At 42.7% G+C, this 12524-nt stretch overlaps 1 protein-coding gene across 2 annotated transcripts in view; it reads left to right on the forward strand.

The window, feature by feature from the left end:
• The window catches only part of SMARCA5 (SNF2 related chromatin remodeling ATPase 5), a 452210-nt gene that overhangs the window by 272528 nt on the left and 167158 nt on the right, over nt 1–12524 (forward strand). For both annotated transcript variants that reach the window (XM_086962238.1, XM_086962239.1), the window contains exon 19: nt 5499–5621. In XM_086962238.1, the coding sequence (XP_086818364.1) occupies nt 5499–5621 (123 nt within the window). The remainder of the gene's footprint in view (nt 1–5498; nt 5622–12524) is intronic.

Raw genomic sequence — 12524 nt, forward strand, 5'->3', positions numbered from 1 at the left:
TCCTTCCATTCAGAGTCACAACTGCACCAAGAGTGTTTACAAAGCGCCTAGCAGTAGCAGCAGTACATCTCAGAAGACAACACATCCATGTCTTTCCATACCTAGACGATTGGCTCATAAAAGCCAAGTCATTCAATCAGTGTGCCCAACACACATTAAAAACGATTCAAACATTGCACATCTTAGGGTTCACAATCAACCACACCAAGTCACATCTTCAGCCCTCTCATGTACATCAATACCTAGAGGCTACAATAAACAGTTACAGCTCTAGGTTATCCCAGTCCAGCCAGGATACAGAGTCTTCAAGCCTTAGTCACAAAGTTTCAAACACAACACTCTCTCCCAGCCAGAGTGTTCATGCAACTAATAGGCATGATGGCATCGTGCATTTTTATTGTGCCATATGCAAGACTGCAAATGTGCCCATTGCAAGAATGTCTAGCACATCAGCGGAACCAGGCTCAAGGACAACTTACACACCTGGTGTTAATAGACAGCCGCACACATCGCTCTCTGCAGTGGTGAAACACCAAAAAACTTGTCCAAAGGGCGGCAGTTCCTAGAGCTTGTTCCACAAATAGTACTTACAACAGATGCATCCCTAACATGATGGGGAGCCCATCTCCTACACCATACAACTCCAGGGAAATGGACCACCCAACAAAGAGTGCTCCACATCAATCACCTAGAGCTGCTAGCAATATTCCTAGCACTCAAGTCCTTCCAAGTACATGTACAGAACAAAACTGTCCTGATCCGGACATACAACATGACAGCCAAGTACTACATTCAAAAAAAGGGGAGGGACACGCTCTGCAACTGTCCTAGCTTGCACAGAACGTTTGAAGATGGGCCATTCCACAAAAAATATATCTGCTAGCAGAACACCTTCCAGGACTTCACAAGCAGATCAGTTAATTCGGCAGACACAATAGATTCACGAATGGGAACTACATCAGTAAGTTCTCGTACCATTCTTTCACAAGTGGGGTCATCCAGACATCGATCTATTCGCAACACACAAACGCAAAATGCCCAACCTTCGCCGCCAGGTTTCCACACCTGTTGTCCAAAGGCAATGCGATATGGATGAACTGGTCAGGCAGATTTGCGTATGCTTTTGCGCCACTCTCACTGATACCACTAGTAGTACGTAAGCTAAGACAGTCTCTCAAAATGATCCTAGTACCTCCCACATGGGCATGACAACCGTGGTTCACAACGCTGCTAGAATTCTTGATAGTTCCACACCGAAAACTGTGTGACACCATCCATGCTAACACAGAACCATGGAGACATCAGACATCCAGATCCAAATCAACTGAATCTAGCGGTCTGGCTCCTGAGGTCTTAGAGTTTGGTTATCTTAACTACCACAAGACTGTATGAATATCATTAAGGAAGCCAGACGACCTACTACTAGAGCCTGCTATGCAGCAAAATGGAAGAGATTTGCTATTTTCTGCAACAATATTCAGGTTGATCCACTGAATGCTTCTATTCAAAATATTATCTGCTACCTTCTACATTTACAAAGATGTAATCTGGCATATTCATCTATAAGGCTTCATCTTGCAGCCATTGCTGCATACCTACAAAATAGACAACATATGTCATTATTTAGAGTACCTGCAATTAAAGCATTTATGGAAGGATTGAAAAGAATCATTCCTCCTAGGTTACCACCTTCTCCAGTGTTGAACATAAACATTGTTTTTACCAGGCTCATGTGACCCCTTTATGAACCTTTACACAAATGTGAACTGCAATTCCTCATGTGGAAAACAGCTTTCCTTATTGCTATTACCTCTCTCAGAAGAGTAAGTGAAATTCAGGCTTTCACTATACAAGAACCATTTTTACAACTACAGTGTAACAAAGTGGTCCTAAGAACAAATCCATAATTCCTTCCTGAAGTCATTACTCCTATTCATTTAAACCAATCAGTAGAGTTGCAGTGTTTTTTCAAAACCCAGACTCTGTAGCAGAAAGAGCTCTACACATCCTAGATGTAAAAAGAGCCCTTCTCTATTACATTGATAGGACCAAAACCTTTCGAAAAACAAAACAATTGTTTGTAGCTTTCTCACCACCACATAGTCAACCCCATCTGTAAATCTGGAATTGCTAGGCGGATTGTAAAATGCATACAAATATGCTATCAAAAAGCAAAACGTACATTAACAATTCCTCCTAGAGCGCACTCCACACGCAAACTAGGAGCCTCTATAGCCTCCTTAGGGAACATTCCTCTAGAAGACATATGCAAAGCAGCAACCTGGTCTACAATATATACCTCACTAAACACTATTGTGGTGATGTGCAAGCAAAGCAGCAAGCTGCAGTAGGCCAAGCTGTCCTCCAAACTCCTTCAAAGTACTGTAACAGATACAGGCGAAAACCACTAGGGGAAACACTGCTATATAATCAATGCTCAGTGTGAGATCTGCAGCTCATATGCCTCGAACGGAAAATGCTACTTACCAGTATGCATCTGTTCTTGGCATGTAGAGCTGCAGAGTTTCACTCGCCCACCCGCCTCCCCGGGGCCTGTATCTGTTCCAGTTCTATCTTACTTAGATATATACACATTGACATCCCTTTTTTCTATTTCTACTAACTCCATCATTTCCCATCATGGTGAAAAACAATCTAAGGATGGAGTCGCTGCCCATGCGCACTATCGTCCAAGGGAGGAGTCACCTATCTTGTGACTACAAAGACTTCTTCCAAGACGACAACAACATGCAATCATCCGAGCCCAACACCAGGTGGCGATCTAATGCTCCGTGTGAGACTCTGCAGCTCTACATGCCAAGAACAGATGCATACTGGTAAGTAGCATTTACCTTTGTAATGTTCTTAAAACTAAAGATCTATTTTGCTTTTAGGTGATCTGCTAAATTACTTTCATAGTTGTCCTGTTTTATGCAATATTAAGCCTGAAGTATATGAAGTCCTCTTGCCTTCAAGTGTACTTGTAACAAAAGTTTCAATTGTAATTGCAAAAGTTGATTCAAATTGTTGTTCAATCTGGATTTTATTCTAGTTTTGAAACCGAAAGCACCTACCTTGCATCCTTAAGGGACATGCAATTTCCAAACTTGAGGAAATAGCTCAGTTTTTGTGGAAAGCTGAACGTTGCTCCTGGTAGTGGTGCCCATCAATGTTCTTGGATTGATAATTGGCGTAATGAACATCCCAACCCCGCTTTAGCAGCTTTTGAGCCGGAGTTTGGTGCCACTGAGCAGTACTGATTTTGATTGAAGACTGCTCATCTTGGAACAGAAGCTTATAAATTCAACAGCGAGGTTATAGTATGATGGAGCAGTGGGTTGGGGGTATCAAATGGAACAAAAGTACTGAAAAAGAAGGAAGGGAAATGGGGCTCAGAAAAGGATGAATGATGAGAAGGGTAGATAGAAGATTTAAAGATGGATGCAAAAGACAGAAGGATGAAAAGGAATGAGGGATTGATAAATTGACAGAATGATGACTGAAAAAGGTGTAAAGGAAATAAAAAAGATTAAAAGTTGGGGATGAAAGACTGAAAAAGATATAAGAATGAAGGGAAGTAAAGACTTTCATATTAAACTGTGGGGAAAAAATCCTCTGAACGACTACTGTGCACATTCAGTGCCATTTGGGGAATGTTTCAAGGTGGGGGTAGTTTGTTAATATTATTTCTGGCTTCTGCCATGATTGATAATGTTTTAAAGCTAACTTGAACATGTACAGACTAGTAACCAACAGAGTCCAATGCTTTCAGGTAGCATTGACACCGTGTGGGCTTAAGCAATAATGTCGGCCAGCCTGGACTGCCTCAATGAATCCAGGATTTAGATAGCATGGCTACTCACATGTAAGGGCCTCAAGGTGCTGAGGGGGGCGCTGCTGATCCGTCTGGGCGCAAGTGTTCAGTCGAAGAGCCAGGTCTTGAGATCCTTCCTGAATTGGGTTAGCGACGGGGATTGCCTGAGGTGGAGAGGCAGGTTGTTCCAGGTCTTGGTGGCGAGGTAGGAGAAGGATCTTCCACTGCTCTGGTCTTGTGGGACAGTGGCCAGGGCCAGTTAGGCTTAGCGAAGGTGTCTGGTGGGTAAGTGGAATGAGAAGTAGTGGTTCAGATATGCTGGTCCTGCGTCATGGAGAGCTTTGTAGGCATGTGTGAGCAGCTTGAAGGTGATTCTTTTGTTGACTGGAGCCAAGGGAGTTCACAAAGGTGTTCGGTGATGTGGCTGCGGCGGCGCATGTTGAATACCAATCTGGCTGCTGCATTTTGAACGTTCTGCAGTTTCCCGAGGAGTTTCTAGGCGACGCCAGCGTAGAGTGCGTCTTTCTGGATTCTGTGGGGATCCATCTGAATGCCTTTCGAAGAAGGCAGAGCGTGTGGAAGCATAATGAGAATCCTGCATTGATCTGGCGGTTCATTTTGAGTGAGGAGTCCAGTATGATGCAGAGGTTGCGTGCGTAGTCTGTTGGGGGTGGAGGGGGAAGGGGTCCCAATGCGGCAGGCCACAAGGAGGCATCCAAAACTGAGCGCGGGGCGGTCCCTGGGTGAATACTTTGGTCTTGTCATAGTTCAGTTTGTGGCAACTATCTTTCATCCAGGTGGCAGCGGCCTTAATCCAGCTGTGGAAGTTGATTTTGGTGGCTAAGGGTTCGTTGGTGAGGGAGAGGATCAGCTGGGTGTCAGCGTAGTAGACTATGTTGAGTCCATGGTTCCTGACTATGGCAGGCGGGGGGGGGGGCATGTAGATGGTGAAGAGGGTGGGACTCTGGGTGGAGCCCTGAGGCACTCTGGATTCTGAGAGGAACGGAGGTAGTCTGACACGTTGTGTTCGGCCTCCGATGTACAGCCACTGTCATTAATTATGCCATGTGAATGTTGAACACTAGAAGGTTGTGATTTGTAGATTGTTCTCCTGCTCTTTTTCTGTCGGTTGGAGGTGGTAGTTCAAAATGTTAACATACAAATTGATCAGGACTTTGGAATTTTAATTTGGCAAGGTAGAAAATGGTCCTAGCTTTAGCAATCTCAACTATGGGTGGGTGGTTGCTGTGCCTTCTCACATAGCAGAGTCATGATTGGCAGACCTACTGAAGTTGTTGAACGTGCTAGCCTTTCAGTTCAGCTGATTTGTTCCCACTGCTATTCAGTTCTATAGGCTAGATTGCCAAAGGTGAGAATATTATAGTTCCTTCCGGTAGCACTGCCACTCAGCTGCTGCCTGGGTGAATGATTGACTGTCTAATAGTCCTTTTAGATGACATTGGTATTTAAAAATAAGTTTTATAGTCTCCACATTGAAAATACCACTAACCTTCTTCATTGACTGGTGCCTCCGCACTCTACTAAAAGAAAAAGAGCTAGAAGTATTGTAACAAGACGACGATCCATTAAACGTTCTTGGCGAGAGATCTCTGAAATGAACACTAAAATGAGAAAAAGGTGCAAAATAACCAACTGTTGGTGATACTGGTTTTAAAATTCTCAGGTACCTCGTAATCCTGAACTACCAAATTCATCTCAAGCACAGAAAGAAGAACAAGTTAAAATAGATGAAGCAGAGCCTCTCAATGAAGAAGAGTTGGAAGAAAAAGAGAAGCTTCTGACACAGGTATGTCTGCACATTGTGACGGTATTTTTTCCCTTTGGAGTTATTGGTATTCTATATTGTATTTTTACTTGTGTAATGTATTGCTGCCCTTATTGTGGATTTCCATTTAAATTAGGTGCAAACTGAAGCTTCACTGAATGGTTGCTTTGTTCGAAATCGTATAAGCAGGCTTTGCGTGTGGTGTGCTGTGTATTATTTGGTGTAAGTAGAGTTTGAATCCATAGTTGTAGTGCGAGCTGTCGAAAGAGTGAGGGGTTGGATGCTAGGGTAGGGGCAGTTAGGAATGGTGCTCTAAACATGTTCTTGTAAATTGATGCTGCATGCATACTTTTTGTGCTATGAATGTGGTGGTAGTAGAACTAAACACTTTATTTTCAATGTATACCCTCACTGGTTCTGATCTTCGGTCTTCTGTTGAGTTGAGCAAACAGCTGGTACTTGTTTACTTTCTTCAGTTTGGCAAGAGGTAGAAATTGCATGTTTGGATGCCATGTCATTAGTTTCAGCCTCTACATGGGTAACTTGTCTGATAAGTAGACTGGCAGGCATACTTTGCATTGTCTTTGGTTATAAGGGGATCTTACCCAGGCACAGAAATCTGGGGATCATTGAAACCAATTACATTATCCTGTGGCAGTTATGTCAGAGGAACCATAAACCAGGTAATGAAAGATCAGTATACACCCATCCACTGGGGGAGTCAGCATGGTTCTGTAAGTGCTGGAGATTTGTTTATATTACTTTACAGAATGCAAGATGGTCTGTATGTTTTCTTATTAGTGTTGGTTCTCTAAAGTTCAGAAGCTTGAATGTAGATTGCTTGAATAACTACTAGTACCCGGACGTGAGCTGAAATTCTTACTTTTTGGCATGTTTGTAGCTTTTGTAAGCAAATTCCTGGTAACCAGGTTTAGTAGGGGGCGCTCTACTGAGTATGGGGGTAGTATTTCAACTAATATCCAAATTAGCAAGGGTGCATCAAAGGTTGAGGAAAGGGGTGGTTACCAGACATCCCCAATGATCCACAAGAATTTTGGATCTTACACAAACAAATTCGAATCCTCCCTGAGCACCATGTATTATTAGATTACGAATCAGCAATATGTCAATGATAAACAGTATTCAAACATTCAAAGTGGGTACAGATATCTACGATATTATTCCTCTTGTGATTATAATATGCAAAACATCCATGAAAATATATCCGTAAGCCATCAATTCAACACAAGTCCATTCTCCTTATCCATATTTTCCAAAATCAATATCCCAAAGTCGAGGTAAATCTTCTCAAATTCCGAAAGAAACAATGCGCAATCAATATTCCAGGTTCAAGGCAAATCTTCTTTAATTCCAAAAGAAACAAAGTGCAGCCTACACGTGTTTCGTCATGCACTTGTATGTTCCCAATGACTTCCTCAGGGCTGCAACCCAAAGAAAATTACAAAACATATGTCAGTGAAAGCTATACAAAGACACATTCCTCTCTATTGAAAACCTCTCCATGAGAGGCATTAAGAACAAGATAGATTTAAAAAGGAGGAGCAGTAAAGACGTAAGAAAAACACCCATAAAGCAAGATCAAGGTATCAAGGAGAAAAATGAACCAAGAGATACACGGTACCACCAAGGAGCTAAAGTCACCACTGTGCACAACACCACCAAGAGAAGGAAACATTTCTAAATATAAAGCTATGATTCTCCAAGAAAAAAGCCCATACTACTCTACTCGAATAGAACGAGCAAAAAACTCCAATAAACAACTTTTTCAAGTTGTATCCAAACTCTCACAACTACCTTCACAAAATGCCCCTCCACCTTCGCAAGCTTTTTGTAATAATCTAGCTAACTATTTCTATGACAAAGTTAATAACATATATACCAACTTCTCGGATCGTAGTAAAGAGCTTCCACTTTCTCAATACATGGACGATTCTCAGCCCATGTTTAGGCAGTTTCAAAAGGTCAACACAATCCAAGTAATAAATGCCATGACCACTATTAAATCAGGCTCTGCAAATGACCCCTGTCCACCTTCAATACTTCTCCCAGTTGCCGAAATCATAGCCCCCCCTACTTACAGAAATATTTAATTCAATGTTTCGCACTGGTATCTATCCTACCGTTTGGAAAGACACCCTTCTCAAACCCCACTTGAAAAAACCCTATCTAGATTCTGAAGACCCCAAAAATTACAGACCCATTACCAGTCTGCCTTTTGCGGCCAAACTGGTAGAAAAACTAATGAACACCCAAATTTCCCAGTATATTGAAGATCACTACCTACTGGATGATACCCAGTTTGGCTTTCGCAAGAATCATAGCACTGAGACAGCCCTCATTAAAGCTTCAGGTGAAATAAGAACCATTCTTGACCAGGGAGCGACGGCAGTGCTCATTCTGCTGGATTTATCAGCTGCCTTTGACACGGTCGATCATAACACCCTGATCGACCGTGTCAACACCATGGGCATCCAGGACAAAGCCAGAGACCTACTCTCCTCCTTCCTCTCCAACCGCACCCAAACGGTTACGTTGGGCAATTTCAACTCTTCCCAAATTGACACTACCGTGTTGCGTCCCTCAGGGCACATCCCTAAGTCCAACGCTTTTTAACGTTTATGTAGCAGACTTAGCAAGAGTCATCAAGTCTCATGGGATGAGCCTAACATCTTACGCGGACGACACTCAGTTGGTTCTGGCTATAAAAAACAACGGAGAGAAAATAGCAGCCAATTTCCAGCACGGCAGGTTGGCCATCAGCAATTGGATGGCCAATAACTGCCTTAAATTAACTCCGAAAAAACGGAAGTGATGATTTTTGGCAAGCTTTACCCGACTTGGTCAAACTCCTGGTGACTGAGGGTGCCCCTTTTCCCTCTCTCTCATATTGTTACTACCAAACTCTTGGTGCCCCACAGATCTAGGTCTTCCGCCTAACCCTGTTACCAAGGTCAGAAACCTTGGAATACTATTTGATGACAAATTGACATTTGCTGCTCATGCGAACACCATCGTCTCAGCCTCTTTTTACAAACTCAAAACTATTTTAAAATCCTCCCCTATCTCCCCCCTAATTCAGGAAAAACACTGGTTACAGCTTTTGTGAGGTCTTCACTGGACTATTGCAATGGACTCTTTATTAATGCCCAACAAAAAGTCATTCGAAAACTGCAGTCTGTGCAAAACGCTGCAGCAAGAATGCTTTCAGGAACTCCAAAGTTCAAACCCATTGCCCAAGTTATTAAAGGCTACCACTGGCTCGCGGTGAAGAACCAAATAAAGTTTAAGGCACTGTGCATTGCCTACAATGCCTCCCGCAAGCAAGGACCACGCTTTCTCCTCAATCCTCTAGCCGTTCATGTCCCCAACAGATCACTACGATCTTCTAATGCACTCCTGATGTCTGTGCCACGGACCAAAACTGCCTCCTGGGGCGATCGTCGATTCGTTGTTACCACAGCCAAACTATGGAACTCCCTGGATAAGGACACCAGATCCTGTCCTACACTGATGGTCTTCAGAAGAAAAATAAAAACTTGGCTGTTCAATCACTAAACCCACTTTTCCCCCCTCTTTTACTGCCACGTTCAGTGCCGAGACGCCCTTGGGCATTTGTTGCGCTTTATAAATTTCATAAATAAATAAAGTTACTATATTCACCTGTTAGCGCAATAACTGTACTCCGTGGGTCAACAATATAGCTAATCACTGTGTATGACTGTATAAAGATATAAAAGATTTCCAGATGATCATAAAACAAAGTATATTAACTGTACATAACATCCTAGATGTTTCAATTCCAATGCAGTCTCACAGCTCAATCTATCCATAATCAAGTCTATTCAACTATCAGTCAAAGATGGGGGAATGATATTGAATAACTGAAGTAGCTAGGGACCTCCTAAACTCATCATTAACCTGAGTAATACAACATTATAACAATTTAATAACCCCTCTACTCCACTATTACATTCATTAATCAAATGCTTAAACGATGATTCATCATATGATCTGGATATCTTTATAGAGTCCTACACAGTGATTAGCTATATTGTTGACCCCCGGAGTACAGTTATTGCGCTAACAGGTGAACATAGTAACTTTATTTAGAAATTTTTCCTTCTCTTGGTGGTGTTGTGCACAGTGGTGACTTTAGCTCCTTGATGGTACCGTGTATCTCTTGGTCCATTTTACTCCTTGATACCTTGATCTTGCTTTATGGGTGTTTTTCTTACGTCTTTACTGCTCCTCTTTACATCTATCCTGTTCTTAATGCCTCTCATGGAGATGTTTACAATAGAGAGGAATGTGTCTTTGTATAGCTTTCACTGACATATATTTTTTGTAATTTTCTTTGGGTTGCAGCCCTGAGGAAGTCGTTGAGCACATACAAGTGCATGACGAAACACGTGTTGGCTGCACTTTGTTTCTTTTGGAATTAAGATTTGCCTTGAACCTGGAATATTGACTGCGCATTGTTTCTTTCGGAATTTGAGAAGATTTACCTTGACTTTGGGATATTGATTTTGGAAAATATGGATAAGGAGAATAGACTTTTGTGTTGAATTGAAGGCTTATGGATATATTTTCATAGATTTTTTGCAGATTATGATCACAAGAGGAATAATATCGTAGATATCTGTACCTACTTCGATTGTTTGAATACTGTTTATCATCATGCTGATTCGTAATCTAATAATACAAGGTGCTCAGGGAGGATTCGAATTTGTTTGTAGCTTTGTTGTAGGAAGAGGCGCGTGGCCAGTGCAGTACTTGTAATGTGGGAGAGATTTGGTCCCAAGATCTGATACTGGCTTCTAGCTGCAGATTCCTTACCTTATAATTTTCCCCTGGTGTCTGACTGGATCTGGAATCTTTAGTTGAGTAGTACCTTTGGGCTCCATTAGATAGCTTTGTTGAGCTCAAAGTAGCGTTGCCCGTGCTTGAAGTGGTGTGCGCTGTGCTTGTATATGCGCCACCTTAGCATGCTTCCTCAGTTCTTTTCTCTCTGTGCCTGTCAGCACAGAACTGCGAAGAGCTACCCCTAGTCTTTTTTGACTGATTTCCCCCCACCCACCTTTGTTTTTAGGTCTCGCAGACGTAGTGCTGGAGTGTGCATGCGCTTCTCACTCTGTGAGGCTTATTGTCATCCGTACGCTTTGAGAAGGGGTCTTGAAGCCGCGTCCATCTTTTTGATTTGCCGGCGTCATCCTCCATGCTAAACGCTGGCTCACAATTGAAAATTAGGCTTCTTTAGTCCCTCCTGGTTACCGCCCTGTCTCCTTTTAGGACGTCCCATCCCGACTGGATCTTTTACTTGCAACGTTACTCAGTGGGCTTCATTATTCAGTAGGCACTATGTTTTTTCTGTCAGTGCCGTGTTCTCTCCCAACCACCAGTTTCCTTCTTGTGCTGGGCAATGGGATTGTTTCATTGATAATGATGCGGCGGCGGCCGTTAAAACCTTTGTCTGGAGCAGGCTGCCTGGATCCAGGCTTCAACTCTAAGAAGCTGGAGTGATAGTGAAGGGAAGAGGGGGGGCTCCAGCATCTCAAACGGGTCTCAGGCAGTCCACTTCTTTTGTGCATCCACAGAGAAACGTCGTAGTCAAATCCAGTGCCCTTAAGAACTACAGAGAGGTAAAGTATTTTCTTAGTTTGAAGCCTTCCTGAAAATGTCTGAATTGTTTTGTAGTGGAGTTATAGAGAAAAAAAGAAATGCAAATGACTGGTCACTGTATGGCGCAAAAAGTCAAATCTCTTTGTGGATTATGGTCTTCCTGATTGTATGAACATTTGTCGCAAACCTGTTGAGTAGTTCAGTATGTCTGTTTGTTTTCTCTCCCCCACCCTTCCTGTGTGCATAGAGTGAGGCAGAAAGAGGCTCGTACTCCCACTCAGCCCTGGATCACTTTCACTGCGCTTAAAGTACTGCAAGACTTTTTTTGTGGGTTTTTAATTGTGCCCTCCATTAATGGGTCACCTAAGCAGGGGAAAGCCAGTGACGGTCTCATTACCAGACTGAAGGAAAATAAGACATGCAGCGCCTACTTCTGTCCACCCGCCTATAAGGTGCGATTGCTCTTTGTACCTTTGATTTGTGATGCAGATAGAATCCTGAAGAAAACAAACTGAAAAGAAAGTTTGTTTTTGCCCTGAGTGGAGCTATAATTTAATTGCGAATTACAGCAGTCCATTTCCACCTTAGACATTCTAGTATGTACATTGAGACATGGGTGCCATTTTGCATAACTATAGGCAGGCCAGCCTTTCTCCTTTCAACCCTGTCAGACTATTTTTCAGCACCCCTTTAACCAGTGGGAATAAATCCTTCTGAATTGTTTTTAAAAATACGCTTTCAACGTTGGTGTAACTTTTTACTAACTGGGTGCTTGCTGTGGGTGATTTTCTGGAGGTTCAACTGTCACATTCTATCTGCTTGTGGTGCTTGGATACGTTTAACTTCTGTTTCATCTTTCATGTTGTGACCTTCAGACCCACCCAGTACCCGGGTTGTTATTCCTATCTCATTGTAATCCCCTTCAACTTGCTCCCCCCCCCCACCAAATGCAACACTGTGCCTGTTAGAAGTCAATATTTATTAAAGCACCAATTCCCTGAGTTTACAATGTCTATTTTAAAGAAACAATGTCAGTCATCAAAATCAAAGGTATGAAGTAATTTCCTGTTATCAGAGGGAGCATGATGTCCATTCCTCTAATGCAGTGTTTCGATTATGCCTCTGCCTTTACACCTGCAGTGTAGAATGTGGTGCCATACTGAGCTCCTAGTACTACAAAGCTGTAGGACTGCATAACAAAAGATGCTGCTCCCTCCTGGGTGAACCCTTCCCTCTGCAAATCCAGGTCACTAAAAGGATGAGGACTGAGGCACCTAGGAAATT

The sequence above is a fragment of the Lissotriton vulgaris genome, chromosome 3_1, assembly GCF_964263255.1.
Source record: "Lissotriton vulgaris chromosome 3_1, aLisVul1.2, whole genome shotgun sequence".
Classification (NCBI taxonomy): domain Eukaryota; kingdom Metazoa; phylum Chordata; class Amphibia; order Caudata; family Salamandridae; genus Lissotriton; species Lissotriton vulgaris.